Source organism: Arabidopsis lyrata (genome assembly GCF_000004255.2).
Source record: "Arabidopsis lyrata subsp. lyrata unplaced genomic scaffold ARALYscaffold_4, whole genome shotgun sequence".
Taxonomy (NCBI): Eukaryota; Viridiplantae; Streptophyta; class Magnoliopsida; order Brassicales; family Brassicaceae; genus Arabidopsis; species Arabidopsis lyrata.
The window spans coordinates 1,521,128-1,548,346 of record NW_003302552.1 but is presented as its reverse complement, the minus strand read 5'-3'; the positions used below and the strand labels follow the sequence as shown (position 1 = coordinate 1,548,346).

At 33.6% G+C, this 27,219-nt stretch overlaps 1 protein-coding gene, 1 long non-coding RNA gene and 1 pseudogene across 4 annotated transcripts; 1 reads left to right on the top strand and 2 right to left on the bottom strand.

Moving 5' to 3' along the window:
* The first annotated feature begins 1,990 nt into the window (after positions 1 to 1,990).
* LOC9314723 (probable N-acetyltransferase HLS1-like) lies at positions 1,991 to 4,110 on the top strand. Its single transcript, XM_002880431.2, has 3 exons — positions 1,991 to 2,365; positions 2,814 to 3,007; positions 3,095 to 4,110. The coding sequence occupies exons 1-3, from the start codon at positions 2,195 to 2,197 to the stop codon at positions 3,966 to 3,968; spliced, it is 1,239 nt and encodes a 412-aa protein (XP_002880477.1). The 5' UTR covers positions 1,991 to 2,194; the 3' UTR covers positions 3,969 to 4,110.
* A 2,795-nt stretch (positions 4,111 to 6,905) lies between these two features.
* Positions 6,906 to 14,808, bottom strand: LOC9314722 (annotated as a pseudogene).
* A 10,688-nt stretch (positions 14,809 to 25,496) lies between these two features.
* LOC9316544 lies at positions 25,497 to 27,200 on the bottom strand. Of its 3 annotated transcripts, none has more exons than XR_002332420.1 (3): positions 26,950 to 27,200; positions 25,887 to 26,901; positions 25,497 to 25,799 (listed from the first exon to the last, which is right to left on the bottom strand). It is a non-coding gene; the product is annotated as an uncharacterized LOC9316544 (long non-coding RNA). The 3 variants fall into 3 exon arrangements; XR_002332418.1 differs by having other exon boundaries at positions 25,497 to 26,339; positions 26,423 to 26,901; XR_002332419.1 differs by having other exon boundaries at positions 25,497 to 26,901; positions 26,950 to 27,045; positions 27,141 to 27,199.
* Positions 27,201 to 27,219: the final 19 nt, after the last annotated feature.

The window sequence follows — 27,219 nt, the reverse complement described above, 5'->3', positions numbered from 1 at the left end:
AAACAAATTTCATAAAAGTTATAGGGGTCAACTGACCCCCCTACCTCTCAAGTACCTCCGCCACTGATTACAGTCAATGACTGTTTTACAAATTATTGTTATTTCTAAAATATTACTGTAACTTATTTTCTGTCGACACCAAAATGTTAGCTTTTGGATAATGATTTTTTTTTTTTTTTTTTTAACAAACTTTTGGATAATGATAAGTAGTATAAATACGAAACAAATGTGGTTTCGACTTTCTTCTTTTGGGGGTTGAGTTTTTGCATCTCCTTTCGTATTCATATTTGTATTTTATAAACATAACGGCTCATTTACGATGCCGTGTCAATAACAATGATATAAGTGGGATTTATAGCAAATGATTAGAGGTAAGGTTATAGTAGTAACAATTATACATTCGTTCATGAAAAAAAACGGATAATTATGAACGGAGTATAATAAAATTAACAAAGAGAAACTGAAAAGAGAGAGAGAGAAACCATAAGCCGCCATTTCCACTTCTCACTCACACTTTCCACGTCTCTTTTCTGAGCAAGTTCGATATCAATGCTCGTCTTAATCACCCATTAATATTCTCACATCATAACATCGACAAAGCATTATTTTTATTATTTTATTTAAATTTATTCTAACTCCATATTGAGTTGTTCTCTGATATCTTAATATAAAATCCGTAATTAAACAATGGCTTAAAATAAGCAATTCATAAAATGGCAAAAAGAAGTAATAATAATAGGGAAAATCACATTTTTAACCTTCAAAGTATAACTGGATAGCACTTTAAACCTTGAAAGAATTCTACTAACACTATAAACCACCAAGATTGTTTTACTAACACTTTAAACCTCCAAACTAGCTTTTCTGTTTGCAAAGCCATAAATTATGATGTAATAATCAATTTATCTTTCTTTAATATATATTAATTTAATTTAATTTAAATTTTACTTAATTTTATTATTTATTACAATTAATAAAATCTAAAAAAACAAAAAAAAGACCTTTATTTTCTTCATTTACTCACCGTCCGACCATGAAATTTCTTATTAAACTGTTGAAACAATCTTCTAGACTGATCCATAAGCGTTTTCACTCTCTCGAGTGGATAAATTGGAATCTCATAATACCAATTGAATAAAAAGATGGTAAACACATACAATGAACTGAATAAAAATCTGAAAAATTATGGTCGGACGGTGAATAGTTGAAGATGATGATTTTTTTTTTTATCATCAAAATCGTAATAAATAATAAAATTAATTAAAATTTAAATTAAATTGAATAAATATATATTAAACAAAGATAAATTGATTGTTATATCATCATTTATAGCTTTGCAAACAGAAAAGGTAGTTTGGAGGTTTAAAGTGTTAGTAAAATAATCTTGGTGGTTTATAATGTGAGTAGAATTCTTTCGAGGTTTAAAGTGTTACCCAGTTACATTTTCAGGGTTAAAAATGTGATTTTCCCAATAATAATATTTAACTCAACACTCCATTATATTAGAATATTGTTTTGATAACTACTAATAAGATCATTCCAAATTCTTTTTTCCTCTGTGCATGATCTCACGATATCAATTTCTTCTAGATTTGTTCATTTGTTTACTGAAAACTTCATAATATAAAATATTAAAATTAATACAGTATATTGCTTTTTTTTTTTTTTGGACAAATACAGTATATTCCAAAAAATGAATATTGGGGAAAATGAGCTTAATTAATAGGGGGAATTAATATTGGGTCCTATTAATTCTCTCCAATGATAGAACCATTAGTAGATTTCTCAACGTCCTAAAGGCTAAAACCAATGATATATTATTCATAAACTAAAATACCAGCCACCAAAAATCCATTTCAAAAACTTTTAAAACTCTTCTTATTTTTTAAAAAACAAATCACATCACGTTAAATTTTATATAGCTTAAACATTAGAATCACATCATAGCTTCTGTGTTCTTTGCTTATACCTCACGTTATTTAATTTAATTTATAAAAAAATAAAATAAAAATCCTATGTCCTCGGAAAATCTGCTGACTTTTGATTGCAACAGTCTCACTTATTTTCCTCTATATAAAACCCTAAAGCTACTACTTCACACTTTATTCTCATTTCTCCATACCTCTCTCACTTTCACTCTCTCTATATCCTCTGTTTTTTTAGTTATTAGAGGATTTAAAAAAAACCAGAGAATATGACTGTGGTTGTGGAGGTTAGAGAATACGACCCTAGTAGAGACTTAGCCACCGTTGAAGATGTTGAACGGCGGTGCGAAGTTGGCCCAACCGGAAAACTTTCTCTCTTCACCGATCTCTTAGGTGACCCTATTTGCCGTGTCCGACATTCTCCTTCTTACCTCATGCTGGTAAATTACTCAAAACTCCTAAAAGTCGAAAAAATAATACTCATTATATTTTTCCGAAATTTAAGTTGTTCAAGTTAAATTCCAATTCTTAAGCAAAAAAAAAAAAAAAAAATTCAATTTAATCACTAATTAGGGAGAATTCTTATTTCTTTTTATAATGACGAAGCAAATAAACGATTTAATTAACTATAGAAGATTGTGTTTTGGTTATCAAAAAAAAAATTGTTTTGTTTTGTTTTAATTAATAAAAGAATATGAAAAATGAAACGACATTCACCTTTTTGGCCTTATGCTGGTTACTTCTCAAACTCTTAAATATTAATTAAAAAAAAAAAACTATTTCTTTTTGTAAAGAAGCAATTACATGAACTAACTAACCCAATTTTCTTTTTGGTTTAGTTATTAAATAAAAAAGGTTTTAACTTAAATTTGGAAATTGAAATAATAGGTGGCTGAGATTGGTCCGAAGGAGAATAAAGAGTTAGTTGGCATGATTCGAGGTTGTATCAAAACCGTTACATGTGGTAGTACCAAAAGACTCGATTTAACTCATAGCAAATCCCAAAACGATGTCGTTATTACCAAACCACTTTACACTAAACTCGCTTACATTTTGGGTCTCCGCGTTTCTCCTACACACCGGTACGTTTTTAAAATATCGCGTAATCCACGTTACACTAATCACAGAGTAATTAGCGCTAATCCTAATCACGTTTTTAATTACTTCAGGAGACAAGGGATAGGGTTTAAGCTCGTGAAGGCTATGGAAGATTGGTTTAGTCAAAACGGCGCAGAATATTCTTATTTTGCAACTGAAAACGACAATCACGCTTCCGTTAATCTTTTCACCGGAAAATGTGGTTACTCCGAGTTTCGTACACCGTCGATTTTGGTTAATCCGGTTTACGCACACCGAGTTAACATTTCTCGTCGGGTTACCGTAATCAAGCTTGAAGCGTCTGATGCTGAGTTACTATACCGGCTCCGGTTTAGCACAACCGAGTTTTTTCCTCGTGACATTGACTCGGTTTTGAATAACAAACTCTCGTTAGGAACATTCGTTGCGGTTCCACGTGGCAGTTGTTATGGATCCGGGTTCGGGTCATGGCCCGGTTCGGCTAAATTCCTGGAGTATCCACCCGATTCGTGGGCGGTTTTAAGCGTTTGGAATTGTAAAGACTCGTTTCGGTTAGAAGTTCGCGGCGCGTCGAGATTGAAGCGCGTGGTTTCAAAAGCGACGCGCGTGGTTGATAAAACGTTACCGTTTTTGAAAATTCCGTCGATTCCGGCAGTTTTCCGGTCGTTTGGACTGCATTTTATGTACGGCATCGGCGGAGAAGGACCACGCGCGGAGAAAATGGTGAAGGCGTTGTGTGGTCATGCGCATAATTTGGCAAAGGAAGGAGGATGCGGCGTCGTGGCGGCGGAAGTAGCCGGAGGAGAGCCGCTCCGGCGAGGAATACCACATTGGAAAGTGCTATCGTGCGCCGAGGATTTGTGGTGTATTAAACGGCTTGGAGAGGATTATAGTGACGGTTCTGTTGGTGATTGGACTAAATCGCCACCTGGCGAATCTATTTTTGTTGATCCTAGAGAATTTTAATTTTATATCTCAAAAATGACAAAATTAATTTATATTTAAGGAAAGAAATATTATTTAATTTTCATTTTTCAATGTGAGATTAAGATGTATTTTAACTTTTGGGAAGTTGAGAAGATGCTATTAGATGATTTTTTGGATGTAATATTTTTTATAATAGAATCTTGGATGAAATATATTCCTTATTTGTGTGGAATTTTTTCTGATTTGTTATTCTATTTACTTTTTTTTTTAATAATTTATATTTTCAATTTGTGTTTTAAACAACTCACAAGTATTTAGCTGAAAGTGACATGACATCATTGTTATGCAAAACCATTAGCTTACATTTTTTGTCTAAAAGTCACATTTGCTTACAGTTCATCATATGAATTGTTAGGTTTGAAAACTAATTAAGGGTTGTCCACATTGGTGCTTCTATAGGATATATTAGGGCGGTTCCCATAGTTTTGGTTAAAAGAACAAGGAGATACAAGAACAGATGAATCATACCCTTGAGAGCCCTCTATTCTGATAGAGTGGGTAACATCAATTTTTTTCGTGAACTTATTGATATAACATTGGAATCCACCAAATCTTATTGATCACAAGATGTCAAAAGTTGACAAGCTTTGTTGCGGAAAATGGATGTTGATAGAGATGGAGATGGGATTTGTGATTGATTCCACAATCACGCACAGAACAAGACGTCTTGATCCCACAAACAATTTGGTCCGAAAATCAATAGAAAACAAGTGATTCTACACTTAGATCATAAAGACAAAAACAAGAACACAAAGACAACACTTTGTAGGAAAACTGAATGTTTATTAAATCAATGAAAACGGGTAAGTAAAAATAGTACAAATGATTTGAGCTTTATAGGCACGACCTCTAGGACTCTCTAACAGTATAGTAATCTTAAATGGAAAAAAGATACACGAAATTTGAGTGAGAAATATCAAAGGACTTGGTCTTCAAAGAAACTAGCCGTTGGAGCTTTAATGGCTCGGCCAAAGAAGGAAACTTGTGGGCTCTTGTATCTTGACAGCTTCTGTATGATTCCATGGCCTATTAACCTCATAATAACACTCTTAAGACACACCAATTCAGAAGATAGCCGTTGGGGTTGGGCTTTGAATGCTCTCGGGTACATATATGGCAAGTCTTGGTGTAGAAGTGGACAAGATTGAATCCACCTGATCCAATGGCTGGGAATGAAGCTTGAGGTCTTCTTAGGATCATATGGAAGTATTAGAGACTCTCCTGGGCACCAAACATGTGATTGAAGTCTCCCAAACATGAAAGGTTCCAAATAAGGCAAGCCTAGAATCCTTTGGTTTAGAAAATAATAACTTTCACATTTGAGATGGTATTGGTGTGAATCCAATTCGCCCCGTCACTCCTCGATTGGTTGCCCAATCAGAAGGAAAGTTGTTTACAAACGAAATATCAGAGAAAATAGTTCTAGTAGATCGGGCTAAACAGTCGACCTTTAAGTTATCAGAGCGAGGAATATGAGAAAGCGAAAAGGTTGGAAAACAATCTCGGAGCAATCCGAATTCGTCAAGAAGGGTGGAGAATGCTGGCCACTCCTCGGGGGACGTCACCATTGACTTGTAGCATAAATTTTCTTGATTTGATCGGAAATCTCCAATTAGTCCACGTATGTCCATATATATCAGGTAAGCTGGAAATAACCCGATTTGTGAGTTGAATAAATCCTTCGTCTGAACTCCTTTTGGGCTTATTCTTCTTTGAGATGTTTTGTGGCTGTTAGTATGTGTACAATTTAAAATGTCCTAAACAGAATAAACATAATAATACTAAGAGTTATTTCCAGCTTGAGAGTGGCTTAACTATTCTTTATATTCTTTAACAAAAAAAAAAAAAAACTATTCTTTATATTTTGTAATTTCATTATTTCCAATTAGAATCTGGATCGTGATGTGGTGAAAGGAAGACCATCAACGGGAACGATTTCTCGTGATGCTGTTTATGTGACCGCGATCGATGCTTATCAGTGTTTCGTCAGAGGGAGGCGTTAATCAATCATCACGTTTTTATTTTGATATTTCTAAGTATTTTAATGTTTCTTTAAGTATAATCTTCAAATGGAGGCAATGAAGATTACTGTATTAAAGAAAAATAATGAGCATATGTCCTTGTCGGTAGGGGTGGGCATTTCGGTTTAAGTTCGGGTTCGGTTCGGTTCGGTTAATTCGGTTTATATAAAACTCTAACCAAATTCAACCAAAGTTAGTTTGGTTTGGTTTGTGTTCGGATCGGTTCATAATCGGTTCGGTTCGGTTTGGTTTGGTTTTAGTTCGGTTTGGTTTTAATTCGGTTCAAAAAAAAAAACTCAATTGATATATCATGTAAACACTAAACACAAAACAAAAATCATTCTCATTTGATAACTGATAAAAATAAACAATAGATTATGAATAAGAATTCAAACAAAATGTCAAAAGGAGTAGGAGAGGAAAAGAAAAAAAACCACAACGTAGCCTAAAAATAACAAGAAAAAACCAGCAACGTAGCCTATGTGCCTCTGTGGTAGCCACCACGTCTAACTTTAAGAATACGAAGCTAGGGTTAGAAAAAATTAGGGTACGCATATTAACATACTTATAAGTTATAAAGTTATAATATTAATTTTATATTATTAATTATTTAATTAAAACATACATTGGTTTATCGGTTCGGTTCGGTTTTAAACCGAACCGAATCGAACCATTCGGGTTAAGAAGAAACATAACCAAATGGTTTAGAGGTATACTTTGGTTTGGTTTGGGTCGGTTTCAGTGCCGGCTCAAAATAAATAGGGCCCCTGGGCAAAAAAAAATTTGGGCCCTAAAATTTTTTTTTACATATGTTTTATTATAATTTTTTTTAATGTATTTTTAACTAAATAAATTTGTTATAAAAACGAAAATATACATACAAATTTTTTTTTGGACCCCTTTTTAATCTTATATTAGTTTAACATATATTTTTTTTCTTAAAAAAAAAAAATTAAAAATGGGCCCCTTAATTATTAGGGCACGGAACTGGGCCCCGGGCCATCGCACCGCTCGCCCCTCTAGTTGAGCCGGCACTGGTCGGTTTAAGTTCGGTTCGGTTAATGCCCAGGCCTACTTGTCGGGTCTGATTGGGATTGTGCATCCAGTTTGAATGAGCTTTGGTTCAACTGCTTGTTTGATTCTTCCATCACCTCAGTATAGTGTAGTCTGGATGTCTGCATTAGTTATGATGCCGTTCAAAAACAACACAAGAAGAAGAAAAAGAAAAAGCACAGAAAAGAAAATTAAAGAGGAAAATAAACGATATTTGTGTAATTTTTTTAAGGATTTTTTTTTTTTTTTGGAGAAGTAATTGTTTTTTTATTAAACAAAAATCAGATTTGTGATGACCTCTCCAAAAAAATTACTGAATGATTGAAAACTAGTTGCGATTTTATAGAAAATACATGGTTAGTACAAAATTAAAAGTAGAAAAATAACTGAATTATTTTGATATTTGACCATTTCATAGATTATTAATTAAAATATGCTATTATTCTATATAAATAATATTATGTTTTGTTAAAAACATTTTTCAAAAGTGTACAAATGATAATCCAAATAACTATAACAGACAATCTAATTTACTGTTTGGTTTCCTTTTTGGTTTGAATTTAGTAAGAGTTAACTTTATTTTTATTTTTATGATAAAATTAATTTTTTCTCGAAAAAAATAAAATAAAATTTAAATTAAAAATTAGTTGTAAATAAATGTTATTTAGAAACTTTTTTAGGAAAAAATAAAAAAAGTTGTTTACATACTCTTGTAGTGAGCTCAGGAGTATTGTATCCTGTTGATGAACCATTGGCTCTGAGCTGTTCAAAGAAGAGAACTTGCACTATCACTCGCATTGGCAAACGCTCGTTCTGCACCGCATGTTCACACGCTTCCGCTGATAGTTTCCTGCAATCCATTAACCCGCATACTCTCTTCATCTCGCTCTTGCTAATACCCGAATGTTCCTGAACATTTCCAAATCAAAACTCATTAAACAAGCCATCAAAGCAATTAAATACTTGTGAGTTGTTTAAAGCAACCCGCATGTTCAAATATATTTGCTACCACATAATGTATATAAATAGTTCTTTATTAAATATAGGAGAAATTAAATTAATTTAGCAAAGGGATACAATGAAACTACTTCTGATCATGTCCTGCATAATCCAGTATTTGTGAGCCAAAAGTCTATTGGATGCTACAGAGGTCTTTGTATAATAAGATTGTATGTTTTCAACAGCACAGCAAAGTAACTAATGCAATATTTCCAACCAGAGTTTCTCTTAATTTAAGGAGTCGAAACTGAAAGAGATGCATACCAGTAGACCAAAGAAGTCTTCAACTAGAGAGCCATTTCTTGACATAAGCATTGATTGGAGATGAGCCTTTGATTTATGTAATATCCTAGCCACAAGAGAAACAGTGTCCACTGCAGCACATCTTTCCTGCAAGTGATAATCATGCGTCAAAAAATCCTTTGATTATATAACCTTGAGATATAATGAAGAAGTGAGGCAGCTGGTCTTTTCTTCTCACACTTCATATATGAAGTACGCGAGAAAATAATTGAATAGGAATAGTTCTATTTAGGGTTACTAATGGACAGAAAACAATATCAATTGTAGTTCAGATGAATGAAAACCTAACTCCAGGTTATACCTTGAGACTAAAGGATACGCCTGATAAGTGACCAGAAGTATTTAAGGGACTTGCTGGAGTCACGTCCGCAAGACTATGAACTGTGTTGGGAAAGGCAAGTGAAGAAGATGGTGATGATGAAACGTGAGGTTTTATCCATTGCTCACATTCTTGTGATATCCCGGATAAGCTGCTTTTCAAACGATCTGCATTTCAAAATTTTGAAATATATCTATGTTGAGAAAAATGGCCTTTCTCAGATATTGTAGCCTTAAAAGTCATAACACTACTCGTACTGACGCTAGTTGGGAGTAACATTACAAACAAAGAGGTGCATCAAAAGGAAACGAATCAATAACTCACGGTTGAAAGAGTCAGCACCTCCTTTTCCACCTGAATTAGTATTTTCTTGACTAAATACTTAAAACACGAAATAGAAAAAGACCCCAAACAATTGGCATATTCCCTACAAAATTTCAAACAGGTGTAAGAGAAGCTTTAGAAGATACTAATTCAGGTGTAAGAGAAGCTTTAGAAAAGAGATCAGGGGAGAATGGTAAAGATGTCTGCAGAATTCCAAGAATTAGGATTGGTACCTTAAAGAATTCAACGTTAACAATTTCCAGTTTCTACATAAGCCTCGCATACTTATCCATTGATCTAAGACATCAAACACAGTAAATGCAATTTCATGTCACAAAAATGACCCGGGGAAACTATGTGATAGGAACTGCCATTATAATTTCAAAACATTTGCTAAACCGCATATTACCTCAGAAGACAAAGGGACGATCCCGTTTGAGCTGTCAAATCATCATTAGTACTGAGATATGAAGAAGAAGTCCTTGAATGACTACGTGTGAAACTTCGTCTTGGAAGCTGACTATCCTCATCAATAAAGTCAGCAAGAAGGTCTTCCTTTTCATCTTCTGAAACAGGACTACCCCCGTTAGTGCGTTTTTTCTCTCTTATCTTGGAATTCACAACATCATCGTGAATACTGTCATTCCCTTCATAATCTCCAGAGATATCTCCATTGACCAAGGAGTAGTCTTGATCTTCTCTATAGTGAGTTAACTTTGCTGAGAAGGGGTTACCACCTTTCAGCCAATATGAAAATCCACTCCTGTTACAACTTGCATCAATTGAGTTATTTGACTTATTAGAGTGAGAGAATCTGGAAGAACCAGTGGCACTGCAGGAAGAAATAATTAGGGGAGCCCCATCCCCCACAAGACCAGCAAAATTAATAGCTTGCACAGTATCAGGAGACAATTTTGTCCATCTTTCCTTCTCCAGAACCATTTTAAGCGCCTATTAGGGAGAAAACCAAACAAAATTTACCTTCACGTTATTATGTAGGAGAGGTGATGCATGAAAGTAACTAGGTATGTGGTATTAGCAATGATAGTCCAATGGGCATGTGAAACTGAACTTACATGCATGCTTTGTCTATGAAATGCAGTGAAATAATTTTCGCATACACCCTTTAGCTTCTCCCTAAAATCAACAACTTCAAATCCACAGAACGCTTCCCTAGCAAGGATAAAGACGCTCAGGTCTTCATAATTCTTTAGGAACTGATGTATACTTGTTGAAGAAGCACCTGGGGAAGAGAGCAAAACTGACACGCGGCTTGTTGTAAGTTGCCAAAGATTTCTGCGTCCTCTCTGAAGAATTTCTGAAACAAAAGCTGCACTTTCTTTTCATGGATAGTACCATGGCGACTCACTACTGGATACTGTATCTCCAGAATTCCTAGACTCATCTATTGCAATATTAGACACATGCTGCACGGAACTGGATGTTCCACTTACATCAGACTCTTCGGCAGAAATTGTACAAGGAGGTATGCTTCCCGAACTCATGGTAGAAGAGAGACCACCATCCAGTAGGTCGCATGAACTTCCGGTCACTAAATCAACCTTTTGAGTTGTTGCAGGACTTGGTGAGATCAAACTTTCTATCTGTTCCAGTTCAGAAGTTTCGCCCTTAGAAATCATTAGAGATAATGTAAACAAATTGACGCTGACAACATACATGAAAAAAAATCTCTAAGGAAGTTGACAATGTATAAGATACAGAGCAATAAAGCCATCAAAGAGAAAATATTATAAGGCCCATTATCTTTCAAGCGTAAAGGGAATAAAACAAAATATTTTGACTAAACTCAAAGAACTTATCAAAATTATTGGACAATCAATTCCCTGACATGGAGTACTTAGATATAAAAAGACACTTAATCGTATGTTTACTAAGAAATCAAGTAATAACCAAGACTTGCATACATTATTAAATTTAAATGCCGAGATAGATCCCTATCAATAAAGCAGGTGTTCTTAGAGTTCTACACACCACCTAACTAAACAAACACACAGAAAACTGGTAAACGTATGCCAAGATTTCCTCTAATTATAGTACAAAAGAGAAGTGTTTTATACAATGAGTTAGGCATAGTTTGGCTCAGACAATAGGTAAAAGGTCTGCACAGATGTGTTTAAGACTATGAAATCTAACAACAAATATTATAGCAATGAAATTAGAACCAGAGGCTGTTTCAAGAACCCTATCAAGGTAATTAGAAAAAGTTAATTACCAACTATAGCAGGGGATGGAACCTACCTTCTTTTCGGGCGTGAAACTCATTATCTCATGGTATGAATATATTAACTGAAACAGCACAGCTAGTGTTCTCAAAAGACATTGCCTAAACTTGGATTCTGGTGTCTGAAGGCATAGATCGCTGTAGGTAAGTCTGAAATTAATTTTAAAAAAGATCAGCAAGAATACTACAATCCAAACAAAAAAGGACCAGAGATAAATACTAGATACTGTCATAGGTACCAGTAATAACTCAAGTGCATAGAGCATACCTACTATATTGGGTGGCAGCACTGTTATCCTACAAAAGCAAATATGTATACAGAGAATGGATCAACAATCTGATTGATTTGATACGTTGACCTTAAAAAACTCATTTCTTGCTCAGTATGATGAAGGTAGAAAACCATTACCGCATATGACATAGATTGCATGCAGAATGAATATAAGATAAATCAGAACGTGTAATAAAACTTGTAACCATCTTTACATATATGAAAAATAAGTGATGTTATCTACTAAAACAACCACATTTATTGACCATTCAATATATCTATATACCCTATATTACTATGTTCAGATTTTCAATTGTCTGCTTTCGTGTATCTACTAGGATCAAAAGTGACATCTAAGCAATCACGGGAAAAAGATTGCGCCACACACATGAAGAAAAAGGGAAAAAAAGAAACGATTGCACCATACACCAGCAAGCTCAATGCATTCAACCATCCAAGCATGCACAACTATATCCTACAGGAGAAACAATTGAATATTTAGCTCACATACCTCCCCAACAATGGTCTTTAGCACTGAGTGGGTTTCTGAGATAACTTCCTGCATAAAGAAGCTCTGTATCTTTTCGGCAAGACCAGAGACATCACCGATCAGTGCATAGGCGTCAAGGACCTAGAAGTATAAGCACATGAAGAAGTTAACTATTGCCACTGAACAAAATTTCGAGTTCTCCACTAAACTGAAGGCCACACTATTCAATCCTTTTCTTTAAAATTTTAAGGAGAAAGCTACAGAGATATAACATGAGAATGAGCTGGCTTACTAACCATTACATATCTATCTTCTTTGAACTCCTGGCAAACGCCCAACAAAAGTGAATCCAGCTTATGAAGAGTTCTTCCTAACCAAACCTTTAAAAGAGTATGAGAAGCTCAACCGACTGACAATAGAATATTATGAAGACAATGGTTGGTCATGAATAAACCATAACTACCTCAACACTACGGGTCATCTCTTGGGCTGCTGAGAACTCAGATAGACTGTCAAGCAGCTGCAAATACTCAGATAGAACTTGAAATGCCTGCATAATAAGGAATACATTTCCCGTCTCTTGTTAGGTTCATAGCATAATATCACCATAATTCATATAAGAAAAAACAAGGGAAGTATACAACAGAGACGAAGTTAAACTACCAACCTTGCAATACTTTCCTTCTTCAACAAGGTCTTCAAGAGTTGACTGCATTAATCTTGCATGGCGGAGTTCAGTTAGTTTAGTAAGCCTATCCGGCAAGTAGAGTAAATTAAACATTCCTGCCGCTCTAATAACATGGTATTTTAGAGAAGCAATAAGGCATGCGAGAAAAAAAAAAATTTACAGTGTTTAGATATATTAAAACAAAACCTTAGGCCCTAGCTGATTAGGCAAGATTACACAGTACACTACATTGTATCTAAGAAAGTACTTAGCCACTTAGAAACATCCTGACAGTATCTTTAGAGAGATTTAAAACAAACTAGATACTTAGCCACTAGGTGATAATACAGAGTAATTTCTACACAAAGTTCTTGATCATATTGATGGGAGTTTCAGAAGAAAATTATAACGCATGAAATATTTTAAGAAATCAGATTAAAGAAATGATCAGTAGAGCCTAGATGTCTGGAGTAGCTAGAGAAGCCTACCAGAAATGCTTGTTTCTTTTTGGAATGAGTGTGTACAATAAGATCCCCTGAAGCCTCATTCATAGAAGAAGTCAAATTTCGTCTTCCATTCTGGTAATAAACACAAAAACGGCCACAACCAAGGTCAAACCAGTAACAGGCAAAACTGAAATATGAAAGCACTGTATTGTTTTTGTAAATTTAGGATACCTTGCAGCTAACATTTGCAATCTTCAAATCTTTTTCCAGTTCTCTAACCAAATTCATCCCCTTTACTGGCCAAAAGTGAATATTGATATTCTCAATCGACATCCGTTTTCTTAAGAGGAAAAAGACAAGTCTTTTCAATTCAAGGTACTTACCCATTACTTCATGATGCTCCATTACATGGTGAGACAGATTTTCTGCCACTCTATCCAACTGTAACAACCTCAAGGTGGCCTACACAGTAAACGAAACATATTAAAGTCCTAAACTAAAACACTCATCGGGCATTCTTAATCTTTCAGGACAGACACATCATATTTCACCAAACTGTCTCTTGAGAGGAGTTAGTACCTGCTTCTCAAAATAAGCTAGCTCACTCTGATCATCTGGCACATTCTCTAAAATATGCCTTACCGGATCAAAATCCTACATAAAAACAAAACCAAAACGTAACCTGTAAGCTTAATAAAGAAACAAAATCTCCCAATATCACAAACACCAAAAACAGAGACACACACACACCTCCTCTTCAAGCTCCTCAACTTGTTGAGGAAGAGGTCTATTACCATATATAGAACTAAGCTCAGTAGCAGTAGAAGATATACTCAATCTCTGATCAGAAGGAAGTCCAGCCAAAGCACGAGCAACCGCAGCAGCAGCTGCAGCACGTGCCGGAATCTACACACAAAAATCAAGTCTTATCAGTTAAAAATCTCCACAAACTCCATTAATGTTATGAAATAGAGATTATTGATCACCTCAGGGCGATCAGAGAAAGAGGGTGAAGGTAAGAGACCTAAAGAAGTAGCAGATTTAACAGACCTGAGGAATTTTTCACCAACTTTAGATAAATCCATGACCCCAATGCCTTGGGATAATAAGAAAGGAAGTAAGAAAAAATCCTAGAGCTCTCAAATCCAACACCAGAACCAAGTTCGTTTAGATCGCCGCCATTGAAGAGAAATGGATTACTCAAAACTGAACCGAATGGGAAGAGATTAGGCTGCATCTCGCATCTCATCTGTACGATCAAAAATTGATCCATTCAATTTCTCAAGTTGAGAGAGGAGTAATCGAATTTTCAGGATCAGAAAATGTCTCTGTGTAATGATGACTTGAAACGCCCAAAAACTGATCGTGAAAGAAGAAGTAGCAGGCACAGAGATGATGAGATGGTGTAAAGAAAACCCGGGAAGATGAAGTACATACATGATGAGCAGAAGCTATTGGATGAGGAAGTAGAGAAACGGAGGAGAAGATACCAGGAGTGGCAAGAGTTCAAGAGGCGTAATTAAGGAGGAAACTGAAAAAGGATTACTGAAATTCACCGTCGCATGTGCGTCTAGATCGTCGGAAAGAGGGATCGGAACCATAATCTGGAAACGCAAAAAACTTTAGCTTCTCTGATCGTATGGAAATTCAAAAGGATCTGATCGATGACTTTTGACTTCAAAAGAGTTATATTTTGTAATGATTATTTTAAGTGTGTGGATTTCAAATATCATTAAGGGGGTGTATTGAATTAAAGATTTGGGAGGATTTGGTAGAATTTAGGAAATTTTGGATTTTGAGAAAGTTAAGTGATTTTTTAGGATACTTTTGCTGGAATTGTTAGAATTTTCATTTTAGAAAAGGAAATACTAGTTTGTTATTTGGTGAGATTAAAGATAATATTGGATGATTTGGAGATATTTTTAAAACAAAAATTGGAAAATTGGATTTACAAAAAAGCTTATCTTATTGGCTAGAAAGATCTTTTGCAACGTTGCTTTACAAAAAAATAGAAAAATTGGATTCTCTCTACAACACATTCCAAAACACGTTCAACGTCGTTTGTGGTAAAAGATAAAAAATCATGCTGTGTTGTGATTCTGAAAAAGTTTATGCTTTTGTATTAGGACTTCAAATTAAAAACTTGAAACTGAGAGAGATTTTGTTGGTAGTGAATTTGAAAAGTACATTGAAACAATCTATAGATAAATTAATTCGTGTTGCATCAAGATCCCATATTCATAGCATCTGTCCACATATGTGTAGCTATTGTTGCTCTCCAGTTATTAGCAAACACTCTTTGTTATTCCAAAAAGAGCAGCCCATCATAATCCTGAAATTGTTCATCTTTGTAGGTCCAAATTTTTATGTCAGATTATTTGTCCTACGTTACCATCTATCCACCTACAAGGCATCTTTTTTCCTCAACGAGTGTTGTACAGTTTTGATCACGTGCAAAATATGAATGTAAGCAGTGACAATACCAACAAGGCAACAACCTATGAGAATTTTACGTCTTTTTCGTAGTCAGGACAAAAGTAATTTTGTAAGGTCATTTTGATACTGGATCCCAAGGCAAACCATTCATTGTTGTAATTCGGATCTTACCGTGACGGCGTTGACAAGTTTTTCCGCAAGTGAAGAACAAAAAAAAGTGACAGATTTGTTTTGACTTTTGACGATGAGAATGAGAAAGTGAAATGACAACTTCTCTTATGTTTATTTTGTTAAGAGAAATTTTTACCAAATAACACCTCCAAAGGTGTGATTTCTTTAATTGAATTTCTCATGTAAAATTGTATCCAAAGTCTCCTCAAATCAATGTTATGACTTTTAAAAAAAAATAAAGTTGTGTTTTCAATAACAGTTGATTTGAAATCAAGTTTAGAAATTATAGTTTGAATAACAAGAGACTGTGAGTGATTTTATTGAAATCTCAATTTCAATAAAATTGGATTTGAGAAGAAATTTGAAAATCACAAATTCAATAACAGATGATTTTAGTAAAAACCCAAAATTTTCTAAAATCCTAGTTCCAATACACCCCCTAAGTTTTAAGTCTCTTTGATTTCATAGTTATTTTATTCTCTTTTATTCTCACTTTCTCCCATTTTCACAAATCACATTCCTTTACAAAATGATTAAACAAAAAATATATTTAATCAAAACTAAAAAATAAACCAGCAACAAAAAAAATCATAGAACAATTGAATTACAAGAAAACCCCACGCGGGCACTTGCCTAGTGGGGACTTGTATCAAATTTTGAGTACAAAGATAAATCACATAGTTGCTCACCCATTAATATTTCATCAAAACCATACCCACAACTTCCAAAATAAATAAATAAGTAGGACAAATAAATTAATACTTTTTTTGTTAATCAAATAAATTGATTCATGAACAAGAAATGTGGGAATTAATGTACAAAATTTAAGTGGCTTTAGATTTTTGTTGAGACAATTTAGACTGCATTGAAAAACAAACACACCTTGCTTACATGGCTTCTACTTCACTCCCATATTTTCTGAATAGATCTTGAGGCAAGCGTGAGTATAACCTTAGCAATTTAAGTTGCGTTAAAATAAGTGGTCAACACAATTGTAGCAGAGCCTGATTATATTCTGACTAGATTACTAACCAAAAAAAAAAATCAACTTTAAAGAGATTCATTCACTGATTAAAGACTAAATTTCCAATAAAGGCAAACTGAGAAGTAGATTATAGAAGCTAACGCAGAATATACATAAAGTTGATTTTCTGAATAGATCTTGAGGCAAGCGTGAGTATAACCTTAGCAATTTAAGTTGCGTTAAAATAAGTGGTCAACACAATTGTAGCAGAGCCTGATTATATTCTGACTAGATTACTAACCAAAAAAAAAATCAACTTTAAAGAGATTCATTCACTGATTAAAGACTAAATTTCCAATAAAGGCAAACTGAGAAGTAGATTATAGAAGCTAACGCAGAATATACATAAAGCCAATTCTGAATCAGATCATAGTCCAAAAACCCCATAATTAAACTTAAGCCCTTTGACAAACTTAATTAGTTCTATTTTGTCCTTATTTTCCCGTTATTAACCGTACAGAAACGTGGAAATAAATTAAAATTAAAATAAAAGGAAAAAGTATGTAAATTACTATTTTGTCCTTGTAGCTTTGTTACCACGTTCCACGTAATTTCCTTCTCTGTAGGGTTGGGTCGTACGTTTTCTAACTATACCATGGTTTATTGTTTTTCAACTTTATTTTCGGGTCAGTTCTTTTCACAAACTGATATATGCTTTTTGCAGAACCAGAGTAGAGACAAAATAACAGATTTTACTACTATTGGCCTATGTTTCTGCTTTACTGTTGTATTGTCTAGCTTTGGTTCAGTGGAGAAGTTATAATTCGTGATCTTTTTGATTAAGTTTTACGTGTTTTGACAAGTCAAACAAAAATAACTAGAGAAAACTTGAGCTATGACTATTTGAATTTCGTAATTTTTTTTAGTTATGATTAAAATAGGCTGCATATCTTCTTTTGTTTCAAATCTTCTTTTCAGTCTTAAATAAAACATTTTCAGCTAATTATGATGATTTTGATCTCTGACATTCATAATTCCCTCTGTATACACCATGTCAGTTTTTTAATCTCAGCGAGTTTCAATTGTCAAATCACTCTATGCTTAAGACTGAAAGAAGTAAAACGATCCCTGTAATAGGCAAAGTCTGTTAACTCTGTAGAAAACGTAGGCCATTCCTCAGGAGCACTAGTCATTGCCAATAGGTCCGAGCAATCCGTCTGAATGAGGATACTCGTCATTGGGATCGCCAATAAACACTTCATCGCCCATAAAAGAGTATCCAGTTCAGCATGTAGGGGAGAAAGACTTCTACGCGAGCCTTTCAAGCCCAAGTGTAGTAGTCGTCCTCCCTGATGGATAAGCCACCCGTGTCCACTCCTAGTCTCCGTCCCGATCCAAGAACCATCAATGGAGCATACTGGTCTAGCCTCAGCAGCTGGTGCCTCGTGCGTACTAAGAATCGGCTCGGCCGGGGGGTCTTCTTGCTGATTTGCTCGCCTCCACGCGCCTTCCTCTTGAATTGCAAGATCAAGCGTTTCCTGAGGTGGTATGCTCAAATTATCGAAAATCTTGCGATTGCGCGCCTTCCAAATATACCACATAATCCATGGGAATACTCTTAGACTCTCTTCATCCGCCCCCGCCTCTTTACCCCGCCAATACAGATAATCTAAGTTATTGTAAAGAGACGCCGAGGGAAACAACACTGGAGGAGAGGGAATGTTAGAGAGAGCCCATACTTGTCTAGCAGGAGGACATTCAAATATCAGATGATTGATTGATTCTTCGTCTGCACCACATCTTGAACATCCTTTATCCCTACCAATATGGCGATAAAAAAGGCGCTGGCTCGAAGCCAAACAACCAGTCACACATTGCCACACGAAATGTTTTAACTTTCACGTAGTTTTTAATTTCCAAGCTTGCGCCTTTAGTATCGTAACACTAGGTCCCTGAGAAGGGTGGTCGCAAACAGGGCGAGAAAGATTTCTCGCGACCTCGTATCCAGATTTGACGGTGTAATTACCAGACTTTGTCATTGTCCAACAATAACCATCCCTCGAGATAATACGACTCGGTTTAATCCCTAATATTAGGGTAATTTCTTCCGGGGGAAACAATTCCCGGAGACGATCTATCTTCCACTGTTTAGACCCGAAATCAATCAAGGTATTGACAAAAACCAAAGGGTCCCTCTCCGCGGATAATCCCTTTGGTGGGCGAGCCGGAGTATCTGGTATCCAAAGGTCTGTCCAAATGCAGGTACCGAAGCCCGAGCCAATGGTCTTACGGATTCCAAATTTGAGAACCTCCTTGGCGGCCAGCATGCTTCTCCAACCATACGACGGTCTATTGGAGACAGTGATCTCTAGCGGGCTAGAGTACCGAAAGTAACGTCCTTTAAGAACCCTACTAAGGAGAGAATCTGGAAATCGTAATAATCGCCACAATTGCTTCACTCTTTCATGAGATTGAACTAAATATTTTTTTGAGCTATGACTATTTGAATTTCGTAATTTTTTTTAGTTATGATTAAAATTCTCTCAGTTTGCTCAGAAACAAAAAAAAAAAAAAAGATTAAAATTCTCAGCTAATTATGATGATTTTGATCTCTGACATTCATAATTATGATGATTTTGATCTCCGCTATCCTCTCAGTTTGCTTTAATAATATTATATTTTGCAAAGGACTAAGAGCATCGGTAACGCTGAAACACTGATTTGTGTTCTTAACATTATTTTATTAAGAAGAGAGAAGAAAAAAAAAGAAAGAAAAAAGAAGAAAAAAAGAGGACTAATACACAAAAGACACGTGCTCATAATACTCTTAAGGCATATTTATCGGGGCAACTGATGTAGTGATCTTAGGTATTAAAAAATTGAAAATATTCAAACAGTAGAAGAACAAGCTGAATTGTGGTCTTCATCAAGATCTGTTCTAATACTAGTTCTAGGGTCATTTGTTGGTTAATGATTAATTTTTGTTGGAAAAAAAGAAAAAAGAACATTATTTTAATAATTTTTATATTCTAAGATCTATCCTATAAGTTATTGCGTTGCATATGGTCTTAGAACACCTTAAGAACAGTTCTCGGGGAGGAACACAATTCCACTTTGTCTTATACTGTTCAAGCATTTTATTAATTTAATACTCTTAGAACACCTGATGTGTTTTGGCGATGCATATGCTCTAATATGCAAAAACAAACAATGATCTTTGTGGAATTAGTTTATTTGCATAGTAGAATCTTTTGTTTGTATACTTTCACTTAGGGTGACTTACATATTAGACTACTTTAATACAAGAAAATCAAGATAGAAAAACTATTTCTAAGACTATCTTTATTTTCTTTATGATGCAAAGGATTAATATGCCCTTAAACATTTTTCATTAGATATATAAATAGTGGCTAAAAAGTAATTTTGTCTCCAAATGGATTAGTCCTCATTTAGAGTGTCACTTGTCACCATTCAAATTCTTTTGTTATAAATGGATTTTTTTGTGAATACAGTTTGACTAACGACTACATAAGGCTCACTGTAATGATATTGTGTTTAAGATGGTAATGAAAATAAATTTTAAAGATTAATGCGACTAATGGTTGTGCTAACTTAATTAAGGTCTTGACTGATGAGAGATATGGTTTTTAGATTTTAGTTTGGAATGTCCATTCCATTGAAATAACATTGATGTTAATAGTAACAGAGTTAATGGGAGTCAAAATTTTGAGTTAATTTTATTCTTTTTAAAACATAAACGAATTGGAATGTGGCACGTGGGAACACTTATAACATCTCTTGTCCAAAAAGAATAATCAATTTTGCCGAATTTATAAATTTTCTTTACAAGCGGTTATGAGTGGAGTTGTGCTCGCAAAGCAGTTTTGGTGTAATATAATATCTTACGGATTCAAATGGGTGGAGGAACAAGCTAAATTTAGGCACTGAAATGCATTAGAATAATTTTGACATTAAGTTAAAAGTGTGGATTGTTCAAAGAAATATATTGGTTATCAGCAAACCGGCCGGGAAAGAAACTAGTTTACAAATTATATATTTGGTGGAATAAACCGGAGTGAAATGTATTCCATTATTTTTTCAATCGTTTGTACCACAAGTAGTGTTACTCTCAAGGAAGATAAAATTGAATATGTCCATTAGCTATAAGAATAAATGTCTATGTAAGACATTAATTAGTTGATATGCTTTTCCTTAATTTGTGCAAAGTGACGCATATGTTCTATGAGTGATAGCTCGAAAAGCACTTTAAACTCTACCAACAAAAGGTTTTCCATTCTAAACCCTTAAATTATGAATGATATATTTCTTTGTGAGAGTTCATATGTTTGATGAATTGAATGTTAAAGAGTTGTCTGATTTAATTTTTAGAATTCTTCTCTCTCATGTGATTTGGAATAGGGTTTGATCATGCGATGGCTGTGGCCGAGTATGATAAATAGAGTTTCTTTGGGTATAACCATTCTTAGTACATTGAACTAACCTGACCAAAAAAAAAAAAAAAAAAAGTACATTGAACTAAATGTTTTGTCTGTTGTGCAAAAGCGAGTTTCTATTGTCAAATCACTTTCATGAGGACTATATAAATATTTTTTTTGTTTTTGTCAGTTTTTTAATATCTTTTTGTTTTATTTTCTCTTTGTTCTCTTTTTCTATCTTTGCATCTAAAAAGATACATAGATGTTTCTAGTTGTATTTGTAGAGGGATTTGTAGTGTTCCGTATCATACTATACTGACTACTGAGTTTGAATCAAGTTTGGACCGTATAACAGACACATGAAACGAAGAAACATTGATGTCTAGATAAGTTAAAAAGCTCAGGAAAAATAATATGATTATGATGTCGCATAAAATATACATATAGTGATAAAAACATCTCACAAAAATATATCTATAATTATAGATAAATGATCGTAAATGGATTTGTGCAACATCCAAACTTTCAAAGAGAGGTTTTTGTTGGGGATTGAGAAGAGAGTTTCGAAGTGGTTGCTTCTCGGAAAGGTACCTAATAATTATTCACCATGTTTTCTCTTTATTTCTTTTTTTTCTCTTTTGGTCTCAAACCTTTTTTAAAAAGACAAAAAAAATCTATATATAATAGCAATCTAATAAATACCATTTACACATCTGAACGGTTGCGTCTTTTTATCGCAACTTTTCGTTAATGTTTTTATTAATTAAAATATATATTTTACGGTTATGTTTTTTTTTTTTTATAAATTGCATTCTGAATGTTTTCTACGGTTGCGTTTTTTATTGTAACTCTTCATAAACTGTTGAAACCGCATATTCGAATCATTGCAATATTTAGTTTATTTTACAAACAATTGCAACCTTTGGTTTATATATTTATTTTATTTCACGAATAATTACAATTTTTGGTTTATTTTATAAATAGCTATAACATTTAATTATCTACCGCCGCGTCTCTCGGTGTAACTTTTCATAAATTATTATTTTAATTCTTAATTTTTAATTACTAAAATGTATTTAAATGAGATTGTAACTATTTAATTGAATTGTTTCAACATTTGGATTATTTGACGAATTATTGCAACTTTTGGTTTTGTGTTACGAACCATTGTTATCTTTAGTATATTTGATGAACTATTGCAACATTTGGTATAATTGACGAACCGTTCCAGTTTTTGGAATATTTGATATCTACGGTTGCGTTTCTCGGATAAGTTCGTCATATTAAAAAGTATTTAAATACTAAAATATATTTAAATGAATTGTTGTTACCGTTTAATTTAACACAATAGCATTTGGTTTATTTGACGTTGAACGTTTTGGCTTATTTATCAAACCATTATAATATTTGGTTTATTAGTTTATGTTTTTTGCACTTGGGAATAGTTTTTTAGTTACAAATTATTGTTTTTCTAATATTAATATACTTAATAAATGCTTGTGAGGGTTTTCTTTATCATAAATTTGTAAAATATATATTGATTTGTTATTAAAAAAATTCAAAATTATTACAATTCATTATGATTTTTTCGTTTGATATTTTTTTAAATGATTTTTGAAATATATTCACTCGCGACATCGCGGGGGTCCTGAGTCCTAGTAATAATAATAAGCAAGGGGAAATTGGCATAATAGTTAATTAGCAGGCCCGGTCTTGTGGCCAAGCAAACGAAGCGGAGGCTTAGGGCCCCGGTTATTTTTCTTTGTTATTAGGGCCCTATTTTCCATGACTCCACAAATTTTAATATACGTGTATTTTTATAGACTTGAAAAATTATCCACATATATATATAAGTTTATAACTATATAAGAACATATTTCCATTTTATTTTTATCATTTAAATTTTTAACATTAGTAGATAAATTTGATATTACCAAATATATATACTATCTAATTTATGTTAAAAATAAAAATCTATCTAAAATAAAATTTTATATGACCTATAGAAATTTTTTGTTGAATAAACAGAATAAAAAATAACAAAATCAAATAAATACACAAAAACTCTCAATAAAATATGAGATTTATCTTTAACAAACAATAAATAATGTGTAAACCTTACTTTTCTTCATGATATATTATTTTCTCTACTATGTTTTAAATATTTTTGTAAAATTTAAAACTATAACATAAAAATATAATCTTATCATAAATATTTGTAAAAAATTATGTTAATAAATGTTGGGATCTTGTTTTTTTATGCTTGGGGCCTCACAAATGTTCGGACCGGCTCTGTTAATTAGTTATATAAAAAAAACAAGGTCAATTTTGTTGACCATGTGAGTATCAATGATCAAACGGGAGACAGCTAAATGTGAGGCAATCACATGAACACAATTGGTACTCTAGTGCTTCATTGCGTTCAATTTTTCATTACGATAATACATCCACAAAATGGTATAGCGAAATATTCATTTAAAATATATTTTTTTCATAATTATTTCAATATCTATGACATTTGTTTAAAAAGACCTTTCTAAACACTACGACATGCAACTACGAAATTTTGCCTTGTCAATGACTCACAAATTCAAAATAAATTACTGTTTATATACTAAAGTACTCGTGTATATATATATATATATCCAATTTTCTGTGGTTAGTGGTGTATTAGAGGATTTCACAAAGGGCGTATGACTCATGATGACATGCTTATAACTAGCTCAGAATCTATTTTTGGTTCCACGATGATTTTGAATCATAAGCATGCTTTTATATATATAACGAGCTCTGAATTTGACTTTTTACCCAGAAAAATTAGAAAACCCAAATTATTTGTCTAAATCCCAGAAAATGTTTATAAAATGCAAAGCACGTTTCTACTTTCCAGTATCGCTTAAACGGCAGATCAAAGAATAATGGCTTCTCTAAACCATAAATACAGGTCAAACACGAAAACGCATATAACGGAGAATATTACAAATTTGTAGCAAGAAATAGATTTAAAAAAAAAAAAAAAAAATCAAGTTTAGATAATGGCTCTCTAAGAGAGCTTTTCAAGCTAGGAAGCGGGATGCGATAGACCATACTAAACTATTCCCTTCCTTTTTTTAATTGGCAACTATTTAGGTTGGTAAGAATAGGGTTCGAATTTTATGCGGTCATGGCGGTTATCTAGGCGTCACATGAGAGCCTAGCGCTTAGTCGGGGCCTAGGCGATCGCCTAGACCGCTTTTTAGAACACTGGATAGACCATACTAAACTATTCCCTTCCTTTTTTTAATTGGCAACTATTTATTTAGGTTGGTAAGAATAGGGTTCGAATTTTGAATTTCAGACAATAAAAAAAGAAGAAAAAAAAAGGCTTAGACTCTGATGTTGTAAATCATGTGGTATACGACAGACACAGACGGATAGGACGAGCAAAGTACCGTGAGAGAAATCCCCTTGATGCCCTCACGCTTTTTATCGACTCAAGCTTTTGTTAGACCGTTCTCTTCATCACTTTGGCTTTATTTAGCCCCCTGGGATTTCGTTTTTTTTTTCGGTTTTTCGGTTTTTTTGAGTTTTGAAAATGTTACCGAAATAACCGAAAACAAATTTCGGTTCGGTTAATTCGGTTTTCGGTTTTTAATTTCAAAAACCGAAATATTATTTTTTTCTAAAAAAAGATATTTTTTCGGTTTTTTCGGTTAATTTTGGATAATTTCGGTTATGAACAAAACTGGTTTATTTTTTTGTAAACCGAAACCGAACCGAAATAACAGAAATTTTTCGGTTAACCGAATTAAATTTAAAATCTTACCGATCGGTTTATGACCTAGAACCGATTCGGTTTTTAATCCCAGGGCTAGCTTTGTTCTTTAACTGATGGTCATGTTTACGATGAAGTGCAAAAACGTATCAATGTATTTTTTCGTTCTCTCATGGTAAATTAAGTTCTTAGATAGAGTTATCATAGTTTAGCACAAAAAAAAAAAAAGATAGAGTTATCATAGTATGTAAATCATTGTATACTTTTAGTAAACTAAAAAAACAACAAATCATTGTATACTTCCACTGTTCCACATAAACAAAATATCGAATGGAGTAGTAATATAATGCAAAAGCGAATAGTCACATGCATTTTCACACAATAACATATTACATATGTCAACATATTTATTATTAACAAAGCCAATAATAATAACATGTTATTATTATTTTCTAAATTTAGAAACTCTTTGACCCACAGAATGGGTCCCACTCTGCTACTAAGGTGGGACCCATTCTGTGGAATAGGTACTTTGGTGTAGAAAGAGTTGAATAGGTACTTTGGTGTAGAAAGAGTTGAATAGGTACCATTCTGTGGAATAGGTACTTTTCTAATAGAAGATGAAATAGGTACTTTGGTGTAGAAAGAGTTGAACCACGGTTCAACTTTGCAACATGTATACAAAGAATAAAAATTAAGACAAACACATGGTTCAAACAAAAAAAACCAAAAAAAACCAATGAGATTTAATTGATTTCTTTATACCTGCTTGATCAAATGTTTAGATATGAAATCAAGCCTCATATTCTTTCTATCAAAATACTGCAAGAGTTCTAAAACGGACTCTTTGCTGTGCCGAAGGTTGATGTAATCCCCAGAAAGTACATGCTTCAATGGATAATGAAGCATGTTAGCTGTATAGGACAAAATTTTATTAGAAATTAAATAAAATTGGTAGTAAAACAAAGAAGTATCAAAAAATACGAGAGCAAAAACCAAACCTGCAATTCTATGAACTAAAGACTCCATGTTTAAACCAAGTTCATCATAATCATCAAATGATTCAAACTGTTTTTTTCTCATCTCAAAATATTCTTGCATGATCCAAGAAGGAGCTTCTTCACGAGTTACGAAACTAAGAAATTTATAGACATAGGTGACGATGTCATATATCTGTAAAAAAAAAAAGGAGGAGGTTCTTCAAGAGTTACAAAACTAGGAAACTTATACACATTGGTGAAATTGAATTGAAAGAGTAAACAATAGAATAGTACCTCAGTGATAATGATGTTGTCTTTCAGATGAAGAGAAAGAGTGAATAATCTCCCTAGCTATTGAAGTGCTATCAATCGATAACTCGGAATCTTCAGAACCATTACAAGCCCCAATGAAAACATCTAGGCTAGTAATCCATCCTTTGTTTTTGAAAAGAGAGTAAAGTGATCCTTGAGATCCTAACAAAATTGGAAAAAAAACAGTTAGAAAGCTGCAAAAAAGTATGAACGAAAATTAAAAAACAAAACAAAAAAATACTTACGATGGCCTAAGACTTTTTCAAGAAAAATTTCTGGCTTGTATAGATGAGAATCTGAATCTGCAGATTTTTTTGAAACTGCATCTCTAGGAATCTGGGGAGGAATTCTCCAAGTAAGACGAAGAATATTGTCGTCCTCAAGAGCTTTCAGCATGTAGAGCTTTTTACGTTTCCAAAAAGGAATGCTTGAATTAAGCCTAAATAATTCAGTTTGTAATCCTTGCTGAATGCGCTTAATACCAGAGAAGTAAGAAGTCACCCATGCTTGAAGTTTATCAACAGGTTCTACAAGCGATTACAATAAGAGACATATCAAATGAATCATTCTTTTGAATTGCATAAAAGAGTAGAAATTGTAATACAAATTATTTTACCTGCCCCATACACCACAAGGTTCATGGCAGCACCCACATAAATTTTTTTGAATAACCCAGTAAGACGATTATGGAAGGATCTTTCCGTGGAAAGAGACTTGTGGTTGCCTATTGGTGCAAAAAGGGGACGAAAATGTTATTTTTTAGATCCTATACCCCATGTAAATCTGTTAAAGGGATGACGTTTTGGAGCTCCATGTGCCATGAGCTGTTCAAGACGTACTAAATCAGTTTGTCTACTTAATTCAAATTCTGAAAAGAAAAGAAAAGAAAACTTGTTAAATATCAGCAATAGTAATAGAATTATATCACTGATCTCAATAGCGATTACAGCAAAAATGACAAACCTGCATCCATTAACTTGATCTCACGTTTCATAACTTCTTCGTCTAAACTAGGATTAGTAAATATGGATGCAGGTTTGTC

Excerpts from the sequence above, each read along its gene's own strand:
- LOC9314723 (XM_002880431.2), top strand. The coding sequence starts at position 2,195 with ATGACTGTGGTTGTGGAGGTTAGAGAATACGACCCTAGTAGAGACTTA. Across the intron at positions 2,366-2,813 it reads CTCCTTCTTACCTCATGCTG|GTGGCTGAGATTGGTCCGAA; the intron begins GTAAATTACTCA and ends TTGAAATAATAG. Across the intron at positions 3,008-3,094 it reads CGCGTTTCTCCTACACACCG|GAGACAAGGGATAGGGTTTA; the intron begins GTACGTTTTTAA and ends TAATTACTTCAG.